The sequence below is a fragment of the Sceloporus occidentalis genome, unplaced genomic scaffold (genome assembly GCF_023333645.1).
Source record: "Sceloporus occidentalis isolate IW3139 unplaced genomic scaffold, rSceOcc1.0.p SCAF_249, whole genome shotgun sequence".
Taxonomy (NCBI): Eukaryota; Metazoa; Chordata; class Lepidosauria; order Squamata; family Phrynosomatidae; genus Sceloporus; species Sceloporus occidentalis.
The window spans coordinates 259626-279393 of record NW_028317229.1 but is presented as its reverse complement, the minus strand read 5'-3'; the positions used below and the strand labels follow the sequence as shown (position 1 = coordinate 279393).

Genomic DNA, 19768 nt, shown 5'->3' with positions numbered 1-19768 from the left:
TTATATATAGAGAGAGAGCTGAATGAATGTCATGTGGTGTTGTGGTCTGGCTCAACAACTGAAGAGCATCCACTCTGGGTGGGATTTCTGGGTAAAGTAAGGTTGATGCTCCAGAAAGTTTGTGCTGAAAACTAAAAATATTAAATAAATAAAAAGGGTATTAATGCAAATTTTTAAAAGAAAAATGACAGCGATTCCAACGATCTTGATTGTATTAAATGACCAAAAATAAGAAGTTATAGAATATTTGACTAGCGATAGATTTAAAGCTTGTGCCCGGACCCTTAAAAAAAAACTAATATATATATAAAATGTATATATATTGGAACACATATAGATACATAGTATATTATCACAGCATTCTCTTGATATTCTTTGGGTTGTAAAGCTACAGAATATTCTTAATGTTTAGAAAACAAAACAAAACAAAAAAAAAAGGTACATTTTCACAAACAAACAAACAAACCGGCTTTAAAAGATCACAAGGCGGGGGAGGGGTGTGGCAAACCCCTCCCCCTCCCCCAAAAAATGGAAATTGAGATGTTTCTAAATAAAAAACAAGGAAAACGTAAAGGGAAATCACGCGGTATAACCAGAGTTCGTTGGTTTGCGAGACACCGAGCGGAGAGAAGAACCGTATCACATAAGTGCTTAAAGCTTCTGAAGGCAGGCGCGTTATACGGGCCGATAGAGCGCGGGCAGCTCACTTACACACAGACCGATAAATAAGCGCGCTGCTCATTGCTCCTCCGCGCGGAACGCTTGGCTCGTGTCCTCCGGGTGCACCGGCGTGATTTTCGAGCTCATTAGCGTATAGATATACGGCCATATCTTGTTCGTTTCGGTCCCCGAAAAGGTATGCAGCACCCCTCGGCCCCTGCGGAGGAAATAAAAGGGAACGTAAAAAAATAACGGTAAATATGGGATTATCGGCGTCTATTTCTATAGCGCCAACGATTCCCGCGGCGCTTCTTACAGTCCCTACGTTCAAAGGGTCCGGCAAAACTAGAACCGACAGACCAAGATGACTCGATACGTTAGGGAATGAGGACCCGGACCGCAAGAGCTTACAATCTAGTGATTGAAAAAGAATTAGTGTTTCGCTGAACAGCTTTACAAAATAGATTAGTTACATTCCAGAAAGATTTACCAATGTAAAATTTTTTTTTCTGTGCCCTCGGGGCCCCCGGCTAAACCCCCCCCACACTATTAGAAGTACAAAAAAAGGCATTTAGAGTGTAAGCTCTGTGGGGTAGGGGCCTCCTAATCCCAATTCATTTATACCTATTGTACCCGATCAAAAATGTCTGTGTGACTTCTGTAATCATCCGACTGCATTACAGAAACACGGAATCAGCCCAATCCGGCTCGTCTGCCCTGCTGCAAATACTCAAATCTGAACCAGTGGTGCAATCACCATGGCAACTAATGGAATGTTCATGCTCATTGCTATACTTTGTACCAAACTCTATGCATAACCCCCTAACTGCAAACTTCTCGACGTAGAATTAACAGAGGGAGAGGGGAGAAGAAAGAAAGAAAAAAGTGGAGAAAAAGAAAAAAGTGGAGAAAAAACCCTTTCGATTCTTTTTTTTCCCCTTTTTCCTCTCCCCATTGTTTGGTAAATCAAAAAAAATATCTTTGCTGTTATGTAAAGAATAAAAGCAATAAATATATCGCCAACCGTTCTCATCTTTTCCTTAATATTTGAGTAAGAAAGAGAAGGTGTGATGTAAACGAAGAAAAAGATCTTCATGGATCACTAAAGACGGGACCCCGACGGATCCCCGGGAGTTCCGAGGTAGAGGAACCGGCCCCCCATCTCTCACGCCGCAGCCATTTATTTTTTTAAACAATGGCGCGTATGAAAGTTTTATTCTATTTATTTATTATTTATTCTATTGTCTGCTTCACGCCACCCCCACTCCTATCAATCTAAGACACAGAAGATCCGTCACACGGCTCTTAACTGTGACGCAAATAAAACGGGACAACGAATGGGATTTTCATACTTGGAAGGATTGGGTTTAAAAAACCCCAAAACAACTTACTTATATAATTCTATAACGGGTTTAGCGACGTCTTTGTACTGGCGCAGTCTGGACGCCACGGCGTCGGGTTTATCCTCTTTTTGTTGGACTAACTGCTCTCCGGTGACATCATCGATTCCCTGGATCCAAAAGAGAAGTAAGAAAAATCTCTCGTTTCACATAAATAAATAAATAATAAATAAAAAAAAAACAGGTCTGGTCAGAAAAAAAACCATCAGAATCTGTTTAAATTCATCTCATGAGTCTGATTAAAATAAAAAAAAAGCGCATTTTTATTTTTTTCCCTCGATTACTGAAAATTCAAGCGCTTTTTATTTTTAACCAATATAAATCCTAACGACGCTAAATATATATATATATATATATATATATATAGCTATAGATCTATATATATTTTACTAAAATCCCAATAAAGTGTTTTAAAAGAAAGTTAAATTAGAATCTTGTTCAGCCAGTGACTTGATTGGCTGATGAGGACAGGAAGTGGAAATTAGGAAATGCCCACTTCCTGTCTCAGCCAAATCCCATTTTATTTTATTTTGAATGATTGGATAGAGATGATCTCCTACAAAATATATATTGTTTGCTTTTAGCTCAGAAACTAAATGCAAAATATCTCAAATAAAATAAATAAAATAAAAAAAGAAAGAAAGAAATAAAATTAAAAAAAAAATTAAAAAAATTAAAAAAGGTATAATGTTTATTCTCACGTGGACGACGGGAGGGTTGAATTCAAGGTTGTAAACTCTTCCGCTGGGCGGGTGAATCCACCGCGTGTTCAGACGATCTTTCAGCGTCTCGAATGGAATATTTAAACTAATCACCAGGTCAATATCGCAGATTTTATTAACCGCTTCAGCCTGGATTAACGTCCGGGGAAAACCTGAATACAAGTAAAATAAATGAGAAAATGTTAAAAAAAAAATAAAAAAATTGCAATGCGCTGGAAGAATTTCGTGTAACTGCGACTTAATCATAAATAACATTTAAAGCGGGTCAGCGGCATACACGGTGTTTATATATATTATTATTTATTGTTTTATATAGCACCATCAAATTCCGTAGCGCTGTACAATTGGCTGTTCTGTCATTTTACAAATAACAAGAGTTTTAAGAAAGGAGAGGAAATTAATTGGCATCTAGAATATCACAGTGGTTCCCAGTACACTCCCTACTGGTGGCTAATGGAGCGAGGCGAGGGTCACCAAGATGTCAAAGGGGGGGGGGGGGTTCTCACACCTGGGGAATACAAAGAGTTAAACACAAACCCAATGCGTTTATTCCACAGAATTGCAAAACATTTTTGAAAGGTGCCTAATTAATCCGCCCCGGGGGCCGAAAGCGTCGAGTCCAAACACGCAACTCGGGATAACAATCACGTTTGGAAACGAGGCTCCGAGAAGTGGTTCTGAGTAAAAGCCGGAGGGCGTCCCAGCAGAGGAGTCCCTGCCAACCAATTCACGGCCTCCGTGATGAAAACACACATAGTTTGCCGGAAGATCGACCCCATTCGGCCCCCCATCTAGTCGCCCGTTTCTGCACCTTAATCAGTGGTTGGTCTCGTCTTAGATTCAGGAGCCGTATGTCTATCCCATGCATGTTTAATCCCCTCACTGTATTACCCTCTACCACCTCTGCTGGGGGGCTGTTCCACTTATCTACCACCCGGCATGTTCTGGGTTTCTCTGTTTAAATTACTGCAGAAGCCCCGGTCCCACATAGAATAAACATTCTACATTGAATTGTAATTCACCAAATCCCATTTTACTGAAAAGCAAATATAGTGACGCTTTTAGATTGTAAGCTCTTGCGAGCTGAGGCCTCTTTAATTAATTTAATCGGTTTGTCTTAGTCTGTTGGTTCTAGTTTTGTCGGACCCTTTGACTGTAGGGACTGTAAGAAGCGCTGCAGGAACTGTTGGCCCTATATAAATAAAACATATTACTATTAATAATAATTCTGAAGCTCTCTAATACGTTCGCAGCGGAATAATCTCCGAAGGAATGCAAATTTGTGATGACCGTTCCAAAGGCGTCCGCGTGTGAACAGATAAACCGCGACGGCTTCCTTTAACCCATTATCTCCCGCAGGCCCCCCCGGCCTGTCAATGGAATCCGTCCCAGATCACAGTCTGTATACAGGAGGAGAGCCGTTCACGTTGTTTCATATAGCGCCATCATATTCCGCGGCGCTGTACAATGGATCAGATTCTATATCTTAAGATATAACATAAGGACAGCCTTTAATCATATATTTCAACCCCTCCGGCCAGGGAGCTTTAAAGAGCACCGGCCCTGATACACAGACGCGCTCATTAATAATGAAAGCGAGCGCACACGTATGGTACACGTATGGTGAACATTCATGCCGGTCCTGTATGTAGGAGGGAGAGTGGAGATAAGGCCCACATTTCATTGAATTGCACGGCGTATAGATCAATGTGGAAAACGGTGAATTGGGTACTTTCCATGATTTCTGAAAGTGGGGGAAGTAAGGAGTATGGAAAGGGTTAAGTAAAAAAAAAAAATCCCTCCAAGGCAGGGTGTCAACGGTAATTATTAAAAAGAAGTTAAAAAACCACTGAGGCGACTAAAAATATTTAACAGATCATACAGGACTGTTCACGCTTTACTGATCAATATAAAGAGATTTTGGTGACAGATCTGCTATAATTCTCACTTCTAATGTATAGTTTTTAATTTTTATCTAAAATATTGAGCCGTTAATGTAGGCGTCGTTTTCACCCCATAATAAAATGTTTTTTCGGCAGCTGCATATCAGCCATTTGTATGATTCTCACTCTGTTATCTGATCCCCGATCTACTAAACCCCCCCGACTCCTTATCTACTGCCTGTGGGGAACAATAGAATGGCTCAGTCTTAATCACCCAGTCGGACTCTCTGACTAATGAAAGTCTATGGAGGAACGAACTTCATAAGCATTGCCATAAAGCATCAGCTCAGTGTGGTGTTTGTGCCCGGAAAGTCACCCAAAATATCACATGACTGACAGCAACGGTGGCTCCAGGGCTGCAGATAAAGGGGGTTTATTGGGGCAAAATGAGATAAAACCAGACATTACTGTATACAGCGCTGGGGGGGGGTTATATTACTGTATACAGCACTGGGGGGTTATATTACTGTATACAGCGCTGGGGGAGTTATATTACTGTATACAGCGCTGGGGGTTATTACTGTATACAGCGCTGGGGGGGTTATATTACTGTATACAGAGCTGGGGGATTATATTACTGTATACAGTGCTGGGGGTTATATTCCTGTATACAGCACTGGGGGTTATATTACTGTATACAGCGCTGGGGGGTTATATTACTGTATACAGCGCTGGGAGTTATATTACTGTATACAGCGCTGGGGTTATATTACTGTATACAGCGCTGGGGGTTATATTACTGTATACAGTGCTGGGGGTTATATTACTGTATACAGCGCTGGAGGTTATATTACTGTATACAGCGCTGGGGGGGTTATATTACTGTATATAGCACTGGGGGTTATATTACTGTATACAGCGCTGGGGGATATATTACTGTATATAGCACTGGGGGTTATATTACTGTATACAGCGCTGGGGGGGTCATATTACTGTATATAGCACTGGGGGGTTATATTACTGTATACAGTGCTGGGGGTTATATTACTGTATACAGCGCTGGGGGGGTTATATTACTGTATACAGCGCTGTGGGGTTTTATTACTGTATACAGCGCTGGGGGGTTATATTACTGTATACAGTGCTGGGTGTTATATTACTGTATACAGTGCTGGGGGTTATATTACTGTATACAGTGCTGGGGGTTATATTACTGTATACAGCGCTGGGGGTTATATTACTGTATATAGCACTGGGGGGTTATTTTTCCCCTTTATACACAGTACATATAGAATAGTATTTATGGCTCGGGGGGGTCGTTAAAGTCAGTAAGTAACTCACCGTCGAGCAGCCAGTGTTCAGTCTTCCGTTTTTCTAACTCCGTGAGCATGACGCGCGTGATGAGATGATCCGGAACAAGCAGACCCTGTTCTAGATATTGCTTGGCCAAGATTCCTACTTCTACGGCGAAGAAAAAACAAGAAGGCAAACTTATTTACAGTATTCAGCTGATCCGTCCATTTTTCCCTAAAATATACGTATTAGAAACCCCCTTTATGTGTATCCCACAAGAGCAGCCATCTAAACCTCCTGTTCTCATGATCTGCATGATTATTCCTCCCCATTAAATGATGCATCATTAATCTGCAGCTTTCATGGGTAAAACAAGTTCCTTACATTTAAACTAAATCTCCCCCAAACAAATTACACAGATTACACAAAACACAAATTATAAACTAAAGAATGTTTTAATAAATTAATTTAGTTCTACTAAAAGTCCATCCACATTGGGACTGTCCTACAAAGCCGGGACACATGGGGGCTATGAATTTAATTAACCTTTGTTGATCTTTGTAAAGTCGCACCATAGTAAAAATAGTAATCCAAGGCTGTTATCTTCAGCAAATGAGTTTTAGTGATTTATATAGCGCCACCATATCCCATAGCGCTGTACAATAGGTATACTTTGGGATATTTAATAGGAGAAAAACTTTGGTCCTAAATTTCAGTTTATATAATACATAAACATTTTTTGTTTTTGTTTTTATTGTAATTATTGTAACCGTCCGATACATTTTTCAGAATGTAGCCGACGGTATCCATGGTTACAGTCTAATTACTGTGAGATTTCTGACGGCACCCGTCACCTGCCAAAAAGAATTCGCTCCCTGCTGGCTGTAAGCTCTCGTTAATTAAAATAATCCTAAGCGAAGGTGGCAGATATCGCAATATACCCCGCGCTCGCCTCGGATGTGCTTTCCACGGACGTTCCGAACAGAACGCGAGAGGGAGCCGGGTCGGAACAGAACGCGGTCCTTACGGCACGTTCAGAAAACTGGAAACGAAAAAGGGACCCTGGCACTTAAAGGCCAGCGGCCGCCAAACAACAGCACAGCAACCAGCGATATTCTGTAAAACCCTATTGGCCACCAACCATTTGCTGGGGGGGGGGGGGAGCTACTTGGCTTGATATGCACCCCGGGCCAGAAGGTGCAGGTTAGATTTAATTATTTCAAGGTTATATTACCTAAATTTATTAAAGGAACATCCTAGTCGCCAAAAATTGTATTCCCCCCCCTTAACTCCTTCATGACCGTGTACAAGCCCAGGGATACACAGAAATAATTTTTTTTTTTTTAAAATGGTCCTTGATTTAGGGAGCTGTCAGATTTATTGTGTGTAACCGAGCGCCGGTACATTCAGCAGAGGTTTAAATGCCTGATAGGAGTTCAGACATTCCCTTCTGGTGACGTCAGCGATGAATCTCTCTAACCGATCGTGTTTTACATGGATTCCGAAGCATTTTACTGCAATTCCTTACTTATTGGAGTGCGAAAAGTAGAACGTTTCATTTATTAGAATTTTATTTATTACTTCCTGCTTCTTGTAAGGAATAAAAAGAACTTGAAGTCCAAAAACCCCACACAATCGGTATGAAACGTCTCGTTTTACATAAATAATAAAAATGATATTTACGCATCCTGTGTTGGATCATAAAATGCGTTACGGTTATTGTCTACAAACGGCTACTTTGTAGCTTTTTGGGGGAACGTAGCAGATTAGCAGATTAGACATGTTGTCCGCATGTTCTTTTATTCCCCGCATACAGTGATCGCTGCCAGCGCCGTCTCAGCGGTTACCCGGACCGTGTTAAAGCGAGCGCGAGACTCTGTGTTGCTGAGTTACCGTTAACCGGTACCATCTGCTACGGGAGGCCGCTGTGTGTTTATGCTGATAAAACAATATGCTTTCCTGTTCTTAAAAGGAACGCTCCAGTAAGACTTTTACGTAAAATATATACTGGAGGCTGTTTTCTGCGAACGCAAATACATTTTACTGCATGCAAATCGCTGCGTGTATTATTTTGATGAGAGTTAAATTAGATTTTTATCTCATTTCCACCTCCTATCGCCTACTACTATTTAAAGTGGAGCTCCTGCATTATTATTATTATTACTCGCATCAGATTAAAAACACCTTTTTTTAACCAGTTTTATTCCCCAAAATATGTTTTCTCGCTAATGAGTTCTCACTCTGTTATCCGATCCCCAACCTACTAGACAACCCCCCCCCGACTCCTTATCATACTGCCTGTGGGGAACAATACAATGGCTCGGTCTTAATCACCCAGCTGGACTCCTTATGAAAGTCTATGGAGGAACGGACTTCATTAGCATCGCCATAAAGCATCAGCTCAGTGCGGTGTTTGAGCCGGGAAAGTCACCCAAAATATCACATGACTGACAGCAGCGGCGGCTCCAGGTCTGCAGATAAAGGGGGTTTATTGGAACAAAATGAGATAAAACCAGGTTTTTGTCACTGACATTGTGGGGGGAGGGGGGGGTTATATTATACTGTATACAGCCCTCGGGGGGGGGTATCTCCCTTGGATGCTTCCCTACTGAAGCCAATGAAGTCTAAAAGTCTAAAAATGGATTTATGGGCTGAAGTGTCGCTTTATTTCAGTTCATTTTGCATGAAAAACGAAAACCTGATACTTTCAAAGCCCTGCAGATAAACCACGATGGAAAATAATTCTGATTCAGTCACTGGAAATTCCAAATCCTGAAAAACAGGTAACAGGGTCAGGAACATTTCCTTAGAAAAATTAAATATTGTTCTGTTGCCGATTTAATTTCGCTTTGTTATATGTAATCATTCTTAGGTATCCAGACCATTTTATTTACTAAATTATAAACACACTGCTGTTCAAAAGTTTGGGGTCACTGAGCCGTTTTTATGGAAGACAAAGACATTTCTGGCTGCAACATAATTACAAAAGCATTTTCCAACCATTGATTAGCCTTTTAAACTTAAGCTTGGATCAGCGAACACAACGTGCCATTGGAACACAGGAGTGATGGGAGTGATAAAGGGCCACTGGAACACAGGAGTGATGGGAGTGATAAAGGGCCACTGGAACACAGGAGTGATGGGAGTGATAAAGGGCCACTGGAACACAGGAGTGATGGGAGTGATAAAGGGCCACTGGAACACTGGAGTGATGGGAGTGATAAAGGGCCATTGGAACACAGGAGTGATGGGAGTGATAAAGGGCCATTGGAACACAGGAGTGATGGGAGTAATAAAGGGCCGATGGGACACAGGAGTGATGGGAGTGATAAAGGGCCACTGGAACACAGGAGTGATGGGAGTGATAAAGGGCCATTAGAACACAGGAGTGATGGGAGTGATAAAGGGCCATTGGAACACAGGAGTGATGGGAGTGATAAAGGGCCTCTGTACGCCTATGAAGAGATATCATAAAAAATTCACCATTTCCAGCTATAATAGTCATTTACAGCATTAACCCCGTCTGCGCTGGATTTCTGATTCACGTTATTTTCACAAGCCGTGAGAATTGCATAATTACATAAAGTAGTGTAGAACCTGTTCCCTTTTCACATATTGCATCAATTCAGGAAAACTCTTGCTTATTATGAAATTTGGGATATTGCGTAATAAATAAAGAAGTGAGAATGCATCAAAGCGATTCTTTATCGAGACTTCTAACATCAGGAAAGAGAAACCGTCTGACGCGTTCCGCATTCGCTGCGGCTTATCTGAAAACTTCAAAATACTGCCATGTGTGATGCCGCCACGAGCTGCGACCCCCGCGTCTCCGCAGACCTACAGAACGCTCACGCAAACTCCATCAGATCCTGGATGAACAGAAGGGTTTAGATCTGCGAGAAACGATTGCTGGTGAAAGAACCTCGTTCCGTGTGAATTCTGCTTTAATCCGCAGAGCAGAATGTGTTCCTCACCCACGTAACTCAATGGGTTAATTTCCACAGACTGGACTCCAGTGGGTATAATCATTGGGAAGGACCCCAAAAAGTGTGATTTAGAAACAGACGGCCCCATTCGGCCCCCGTCTAGTCTCCCGTTTCTCCTTTTTTAAAGACTCAAACCTTAATCAGCCGTTGGTCTCGTCTTAGATTCAGGAGCCGTATGTCTATCCCATGCATGTTTAATACCCTCACTGTATTACCCTCTACCACCTCTGCTGGGAGGCAGCTCCACTTATCTACCACCCTCTTGGTAAAGTCAAAGAACAGGATTGAGAATTAACCAAAAAGAGCAGCTCGGACAGAGCATTACAAAGCGTTTTCTAACCAATGACCCCAAGGAGTAACACAGGCAAGAAGCCAAAGCCGGGACCTCTTTGCGCTTCTCTCTGATGGTGGATCTGCTGACAGATATAAAAGGCATAGCATCGTCCCAGGAGGGAGCGGGGAGCAGATGTTTCTCATTTTAGAAGATACAGTAACCTTTTTGTAGAGAAAATTCTATCTCCAATGGGGTGGATTTAGGAAGTCACTGATGGACTGGAAGGTTATTATTATTTATTGTTTTATATAGCGCCGTCATATCCCGTAGTGCTGTACAAAAGGTGTGTCTCCCCCCCCCCCCCCCTCAACTACTCTGATTTATCAGATAAGAAAAGACGGGTTTCCGGGTCGCCGTAGCCTCTTATGAGGATCGGGTATCTAAAACTCATGACTGTCCAATGACAACTGGGACTGTTGGGAGGTACATTACACAATAACTGTACAAAGAACACTCTTTTGGATGGTTTTTCATACATGACATTCTTTGTTTTATTAAAATTGATGGCTATTAACAAAAAACAATCAATGGGTCATCGTCAGCCACCCAACGGGACGCTCTGTGGACGCATTCAGCTCCTAATATCTCCCGGGTGACCTTTTACAGATCGATTGATCGGCGCCGTCGCTGTATTATACTAATTAAAGTCTCATTATGGGTAGCAAACCAATTAAGAGATTTCTTATATACACACACACACATATTTTTTTAATTTAAATAAAAGCCAAAACGCTCAATTTGCATAAATTATAATATATACATACCGTATATATTTATTTTATTTAAATAAAAATATAATTAATTTTATATATAATTTTATATGTAAATTTCTCTCTTGCATTGGGTTTCGTGTAAATACGGAGGCCGCGTGGAGTCAAAAAGCCCTCAAGCTGCAGCCTTATTTCCGCAACCAACTGAACTGGTCCCGGAATGTTCTTTCGTTGCTATGGAGATAAAGACTTCTTTTAAAAAAAAATTCCAATGTAGTAAAACACACCAAGGGTGATAACAAAAAACGCCAGCGTTACTAACTTGACATGATCTCAAAGAGAAATATCTTTATATTTCTAATTTCCATCAGGGTTATACTCGATATCGCTCTATAGAGCCGCCGTACTCCCTGCGGTTATATCGGTTAATTATACGGGGGGGGGGGGGGGGGGGGGGGGGGGGTCAGACTATTACTGCAAGAAACAAGACAGGGTCCTGAAGGTCATTCTAGTAACTTATGAAGTTAACTCCGCTTTGTCCCTGAAACGCATCAAAATAATTTTACATAATTTAGAAAAACAGCGCAAAATTGTTTAAAAAAATGTAAAAAACTAAAAATAATTTTTTTTTTTTCCTTTACTTAGAATAAAAAAATCATATTCTGAAACGTGACATCATTGAAAGACGTGTAACTCATATTGGGGTAACAAGAGTCTAAACCTGGTGTCTTAAAGGGACGCTCCAGCCGTTACATGCCCTTTCATTTTCATTGCGTCCCCTTTGTGAATGCATGGGGGGGGTTCTGCATTTGCCCCTTTGCCTGTCCCCCTCCCATTTGTAAATAATGTATACTAAAGTACTCAGAGCGTTTGGGTTAATATACCCGATTCTATAACGGGCAGTAAAGATTTATGCAGACTCTGGGTGTCTCCATCGCATTCGCTACGCGGCGGACCCCCCCAATGTTGTGGTTGGACTCGACGGGCCACGAATTCACAAGCGGAAAGGTTATGGGAGTTGGTGTAGCAGAGGACGACTGACCAACCTCTACCCTAAACTAATAAACAAGCGAGGCTCGCCAATAACACCCGGATCATATGACACGGTGGCATGCAGCGGCGAGTGCCAGCTCCGCAGACGAAGATTAATGCAACAATAAGAAGCAAAACACTTACCGTGGAACTACATTCCGGACCGAACTCAACGGCCAAAGGAAACTTTTTTTCGCCCCCCATGGGGCTTCAGCTTTTAAATCATTCATTTTTCTGCAAACCTTAAAACTCCACTCCCCCTACGGATCGCTAAAATGTATTAATCCGGCCCCAATTTATAAACGGAACGTATGGAGTATACTTACTTTGTCTGAAAATAGGGGGCGTTTGCAGAAGAAATGAAAATTAAGTGAAATGAAGCAGCCAATCGGTGCAGCAAAGATGGAGGGAGTGTAGCACTGCAGCTCTGGCGCTGCAGCTTACCCGGTTTTATTTTCTTCAGGTTGAAGAATGCATATTCAAGGGCTTGCAAAGTAGTACGACTCTTCACTGATGAGGCTGCATGGGATACCGGACTGTCCCTTTAAAGATTCCGTTACCATGTATGTAACCCCGTTCCCAAGCTGACCCGTAACCAGCGTGGAAAGAGTTAAAAGAGGGTGCGCTGAGCGCCAAAACAGCACTTTATTTATCACACACGCTTATCAATCAGCGGCAATAAAATATGTTCCATGCCAGCCGCGTCTTCAGTGTCTATATATACCCGCATTGTGTACGTGGGATACTATGTGCAATGCGCGGCTGCCAAATACAGAAATATATCACGCGCGCTCTAACACCGGGGACAGGCGCTGAATATCTGCCGGGAGGAAATAAAATAAAAGGAGACGCGCAGAGTTCTATTTAAACGGCAATTTGTGAAAGTTAAGCGTCTTTACGACATGTCGGATATCAGCTTTATGAATTGGAAATTTAAGGTAGGCGAGTAATATTTACAGAACTGCATGAAAGGAACCGTCCAGGAAGCAAAACTGGTTTTTATATTTTAATGCATATCGGAGTCAATTCTGCATGGACTCCGACGCATTTTACTGGGTGCAAATCGGTGCAGGCGTTCTTTAGTTATTGGAGTTAGAAAATGAGGCTCCTCCCCTGCTTCTGTCTCAAGTAACTCCTCCCCCCGGCTCCCTCTCCTGAAAACAGGAAGCATTCGCCAGCACACTTCCTGCACATGCTCAGTAGCGCTCCCATTGATGTCCCTGAAGCAGCAGACGATCACATGTAGATTAGCATGCACGTGATTGGCTGCTTCTACTCTGACTTGCAAAAAGTATAGAGCCATATGCATGGAGGAATTCCAATAACTTAAACTAAATCAATAACTTCTGGAAGATACCCAGTAATACCTTTTTCTGAAAAAAAATTAATAAAACATAATTATGTATAATTACGCTGATTGTATGGCACCATATAAATGTATGAAAAGCACTTTATTATTCCAAGAGTAACAGATACCCCAGTGTGACACGGAAGGGGTTAAGTCAGAGGGTTTGGGGTGGATAGCAGGAGGTCTGCTTTGAAGAAATAAGCAGGGAGCGGAGCCGTGAGCCGCGCATGTCTACGGCTGGGAGGCAGCTCATGCGGGGCTCTGGCACCAAACAGAACCTGGTAGGATACGCCTTGGGGTAACGCCTGCTGTACGGCATATAAACTACACGCACCGCCAATTAAAGCTGCGCAAGAGCGGCCGTGCCAATAACATAGACGCTGCCAGCAGTTCGGCCCCATTCGGCCCCCATCTAGTCGCCCGTTTCTCCTGCTGTAAAGACTCAAACCTGGTCTCGTCTTAGATTCAGGAGCCGTATGCCTATCCCATGCATGTTTAATCCCCTCACTGTATTACCCTCTACCACTTCTGCTGGGAGGCTGCTCCACGTACCTACCACCCTCTCAGTAAAGTAAACCATCTAACATCTAGGATATTTAATCATTTTTCACGTAAAACCGGTATAGTCCGAAACAAACTCACCAGCTGAACGTTACCCCCCCCTCCTCCCCCGAGAAAAATAATGACACACTTTTCGATTCTCATCCCCCCATAAACTGCTCTGCAGCGTTACTTTGTAAAGCAAAAAAGAGAAAAACAGATCTTTCAAGCAGAATTTTAGAATTAATTGGCTACCGACAGCTCCGCGTATAAAATAACTCCCTGAACACGGAGACAAAACACTAATACTTACCCCCAGAAACTACATCGTTACAACTAAACGAACAATCGCGCTGGGAAACGATACTCGTCCGATTTTCTTGATATAAAATTATTTTATATCCTACAATAAATGATTTCAAATCCATAAAATAAAGGTCTCACTTGAGGTAGAAGCTGCAGCAGTTGCCCTCCATCATCTTGGTTCGACGATTATTGCTGGAGGTGGCCAATGGCAGGAAAAGAGCCCCAACTGGGGAGCCCTTACTGCGCACGCTTACAGGGGTCTCGATAAATCCCCCTCCCATTACATGCAGAGACAGCACTGGAGCTGATTGGTGAACAGAAAATACCTGGGGGTGAGCATAGGGCAAATGCATATGGGGGTATTCTGCACAAGCCCCCCCCATGCCTCTGTAAGGGCCCCCCTACGCACATTTAAAGGGACCCCGCAGTTATAATTTAATATAATAACGTTTTAGAAGCTGCTGAAAAGGACTGCGTTGTGAAGACGCGACCATAACAGTCCCGGCCGCCATCGTCTCTTCCTACTACAAACCTGGCATCAACCCAAAACCAACTGTCCCGTAGCCGGGGATTCCACTCCCTCCGCCACAGAGAGTGAGGCCGTTTGTTATCATAACACAACGATTACGGAAACACAAAGCGAGTATTTACACAAAGCCCACTTCGTATACAAAACACTCATTAACCCCTCTTGTAGTCACCCCCATAATCTACCCTGACTCCAGCGATTCATATTCAGAGTACAGGAGGGGAGGCCAAGATCTAAAAACCAGAGGCTCAGATGGAATGCAAGGACGTTTTACTTTACTGAGAGGGTGGTAGATAAGTGGAAAGGTCTCCCAGCAGAGGTGGTAGAGGGTAATACAGCGAGGGGATTAAACATGCATGGGATAGACATACGGCTTCTGAATCCAAGACTTGACCAACGACTGATTAAGGTTTGAGTCTTTACAGCAGGAGAAACGGGAGACTAGACGGGGGCCGGATGGGGCCGATCCACTGGCAGATTCTATGTTTCTTAACACTCTTGCAAGTGAAGAACAGACAGGTTAATAGCCTCTGCCGAGTTTACAGATTATTATGATTGTTTTATATAGTGCCATCATATTCCGTAGCGCTGTACAACGGGTAGACAGGACATAAGTAGTATATAAAATAACAATTTGACAACAGGTGAGAAGGGCCCGGCTCAAAGAGCTTACAATCTAGAGCGAGGCTTTAATAATTGCAGTACCCCGGCGCTTTACATTCTCCGCCGCAATCAAGCCATACAAATCCTTTCAATCCTCCCCGCTTTGCTGTTAACTAAAAAACTCTTTGATTATTAACTCAGATATTTTGAAATGTGGCTCTAAACGGGTTCTCCGAGGTCACCGGTTTTAAATCCAGACTGTGGATTTTCTCTGGGTTTTTTTTCCCCAGCTATTGTGCCGGGAACACTTAATCGTCACGTGACGCAGAAGCAGACGCTGAAAAGTTGTTGCCATAGAAACTAAGAAAAGCTACAAATTATCACTATTAATCTAAACCAGCATATGATAAAAAAGCTTAAAAATCCAATACCTTATATATCTTTTTAGAACCTTCCATCACACACACACAGTGACGATTTGAATATGAAAGACTGCTTGAATGTTCACCGAGAAAGTGGTAGATAAGTGGAGCAGCCTCCCAGCAGAAGTGGTAGAGGGTAATACAGTGAGGGGATTAAACACGCATGGGATAGACATACGGCTCCTGAATCTAAGATGAGACCAACGACTGATTAAGGTTTGAGTCTTTACAGCGGGAGAAGCGGGCGACTAGACGGGGGCCTGATGGGGGCCGATCCGCCGTCAGGTTCTGTGTTTCTATAACGTATAGATACGGGCAGAGCGAGACCTCGGTAACCGGTTGTTAGATGTCGGTCCATTAAACGGTATCACTACCTGCAGAGATGAGCTCTGGTGGGGAGGGATCAGCGCCAGAAGGCGATTGGCCGCCGGCCGTGCGTTATCTCGGCAGTTTTTGTAAATCCTCTAGAAGCGCCAGCCCGAAGGGCAGCACCCAGGGCGGCTAAAGCTTTTCTTACCGTTGTTCGATCGGATATTTTGTCTCAAGAAGTCGCCGCTGGAGAGATGCTGCAGCCCGAAGTTCTTGGCGATTTTCTGACACATCGTGCCTTTGCCAGACCCGGGGGGGCCGAGGATGACAGCTCGCAAAAGTTTGGAAGCCATGGAGCTCGGCGGACGAGTCGGAGGGGAATGGAGCGCTTGGAAGAATCTGCGAAGGAACCAATAGGAAGTAGCGATCGGTTACAGCCTCTTAGCTGTTCCTGCCCCTTCCAAGATGCCAAAACAAGGTTTATTGAGATTAACCCTTTGGACGACCCAAATAGCCAATACTGTTAACCCTCGCAGAATCCCAGGGGCAATCGGCGCATTAACGTGCAATGTGCAGCCCCCCCGGCTCACAAAGGGTTAAAACACATCCTTACCATGTTCTTGTGTTGTTATAGTCGAGCGCACGAAGCAGGGACATTTACACAACTATACGCATTAAAGTGGCCTGTTGAGGTCTCGGTGACCCTGGACAAAAACGCTCGGCGCTATTTTAGGGAATAATACAATTGGATATTTATTTATTTATTTACAATATGTACGTAAAATAGTGCTTTTCTGGGGTTTAACCCTTTGCGACACCGGGGGCTATTTGTGTTTACGGTAAGGCAGTTTTAACGGTTTTAAAACGAGCAAAGGGATCTTCGCTGCAAATCTTCCCAAAGAGTTCAGTATCTAGGAGGATTAGAGCCCGGGATCGCAGGTGGCAAAAAAGGGGTTAATTCAGCTCTCCAACTATTGCACAAGCTGATTGGCTGCCAAGCCCCCAATAAAAAAAAAATGAAGAATACGAATTGGATCCTAGAACTGGTTAAAAAAAAAAAAAACTATGTAAATAATGTAAGTGAATACAACACATTAACCCTCTCGTGGCATTAGAATCAGTGGGAATCGTTAAGAATTTTGGAAGGTTGCAGTTTTCAAACTTAGAATGTTGGTGACTAGCCAGGGTTAACCCTTTGAGCGCCAGGGTGCGGGCAATGGCGGTGAAGGGGTTAAGGGATGGTCCTTGTTTTTTGAGGAGGGAGGGGAACTTACCACCACCACCTCCTCCTCCTGCTGCTGCTGCTGCTGCTGCTGCTGCCGCCGCTGCTCAGTAATTTCGCAATATGGCGTTGAGACTGCTCCCCAGCCTGTTAATGTACATGTCCCTGCACATGCAGCCCCGTCCAAACTGGGAGTCTTCCCAAGGGCTGCGCCTTTAAGGGACAGAAGCGTCTATCTGACGAGAGAAGAGGGGAGCTGGACCGACCCAAACCCTGCGACATCAGCGGCGAAGAACGCTTCAGCGAACAGCCGCCCCGCCCTCGCAAGGCGCGCCGGGAAATGCAGTCCAATGCTGCGCAGCGAGGCTGGCTTGTGCCGACGCGAGGACTACAATTACCAGGAAGCCCCCGGGAACAGCGGCATCTGCCACAAAAGCCTGCCGGACACTTTGCGAGCAGATGTTCCAGCTGCTGGCAGGTACGTAGGTGGCCTGTGGTGTCCCAGCTGCTGTGGACTTTAACTCCCACAATCCGCAGCCAGCTAAAGGCAAGCAAATGGCCAGAATCTAGTCTTTATTAGAAAATGCAAGTCAACATCTTCCAACCAAACAGCTGTGGATCACAACTCCCATCAAACCCAAACATATTTGATTGTATGAACCTCATAGGTGTTTTAGTGACCTTTGCTGACCCTCACTGTAAGTGTCAGGTACTGGGCAGTTTTTGGGTGGTATGCTGGCAGGTGAGCAGGGGCATTGGGTCCCCACTCATTTTTTTCCATGCCCTTCCCAGTTACCTCAAATATGCACCTATTCCCCCCCCCATCTTACATGCATCACAAGATAAATTCACTTTTATTTCCATTATTTTAGGGTATTTATATCCAAATGTGATGTTTCTCTGAAGGTTTCTGGATTCGTATCTGTTCCGCGTCTATTTTCTAGATTTCTGAAATAACGTTTTATTCTTCAATTCCAGAAGACGATCAACTCACGAGAGACACCGAGTGTCACAAAGCAGATCATTGTCATCGGTGCCACCCGAACCCAGGACGCGCTGATCTTGTGTTACCCCTCTGTGATGTCACCATGCTCACAATGCCCCCATTGCCTCTTGTCATCGAGAATTCTTTCTTTGTTACCCAACATACTTTTTTAATCTATAATATCTAATCGAAAATTTATTTTTTTATATTAAAATGGAATTTCCATAACATTTTATCAATAATCCATATAAGTGCATCCAATCACTAAAGCCTAATTAGTTGTCAATCTAAATATTGAAAATAAACAATCATACTCATATTTATTAATGTATTAATAGATGAGGATCCTTTATTATTCTATACTTATTGTATATAAGTAATTGTTGTGAAGTGTTGCTATAGCTCCAGAAGACCATAACATTCTATTAGTTATATTGTCTTTCAATTAAAAAACATTATTATATTATTATATGTTGTTTATGTTCTAATATTTTAAGGGAATATTTTGATTGGTCGATTTGAAATTAGATTTGAATTTTTGGTTCAGGTTCGATTCAGCCCGAAATTTGAGATTGGCAGGGCCCTATTATCAGTGAAGGTAGCCGTGCCAACTTTCCCCTGATTTGTCAGACAGCACTGCTGGGTGTCCTGCCCATGCTTCCACTACCATAACCCATCTGTGCCATTTTCTTGCTAGACAGGGGAACGTGTCTTGGCACTAAAGTCATCAGAGAGCATGGGTCTTACAGAACATTTTAAATAGGAATTCCCTGCAAGACTAGAGGGGCAACAATTTTTTCTTAAAAAAGCAAATTTATTTTTTTAGCCTTTGTAGTGCGACTGTCACTTTAATTTTTTCTATAGTCTTTTTTTGCTGTTTGCACACTGATTTATTACATTTATATGCTTATTTTATCGGCCGGAATGTGTGATATTCGCTTCCTTGTTTGTTTTGACGCTGTTACGTATTCTGCTGCTCCACTCCAGAAGCTGTTTACACTTATTTTTATGACATAAGTGATGTTATTGATTTGTAGCAAATATAAAAAGCCAACCAGGAAACAAACCTCATGTTCTGGAGACTCATGAATTAGTAAATACTGCAAGACAGAGCATCCCGCATGCTGCAATGAGAAAACCTTCCGTGGAATCCGCCCGGAAAAAAAAACTTGTAGGAGAGCGAAAGAAAAATTTGCAGTGATCAATATAAAGGAAAATTAACAGAGTGCTGTATCTTATTGGAAAACATGAATGATGCCCCATGGTTGTATACAGTAATATAACCCCCCAGCGCTGTATACAGTAATATAACCCCCAGCGCTGTATACAGTAATATAACCCCCCCAGCGCTGTATACAGTAATATAACCCCAGCGCTGTATACAGTAATATAACCCCCAGCGCTGTATACAGTAATATAACCCACAGCGCTGTATACAGTAATATAACCCCCAGTGCTGTATACAGTAATATAACCCCCAGTGC

At 42.9% G+C, this 19768-nt stretch overlaps 1 protein-coding gene across 1 annotated transcript; it reads right to left on the bottom strand.

Moving 5' to 3' along the window:
- Positions 1 to 738: 738 nt before the first annotated feature.
- Positions 739 to 16430, bottom strand: LOC149276042 (adenylate kinase 4, mitochondrial-like). Its single transcript, XM_089503972.1, has 5 exons — positions 16286 to 16430; positions 6007 to 6126; positions 2762 to 2934; positions 2052 to 2170; positions 739 to 877 (listed from the first exon to the last, which is right to left on the bottom strand). Exons 1-5 carry the CDS (start codon positions 16428 to 16430, stop codon positions 739 to 741), a joined length of 696 nt encoding a protein of 231 aa, XP_089360098.1.
- Between the last annotated feature and the right edge of the window lie 3338 nt (positions 16431 to 19768).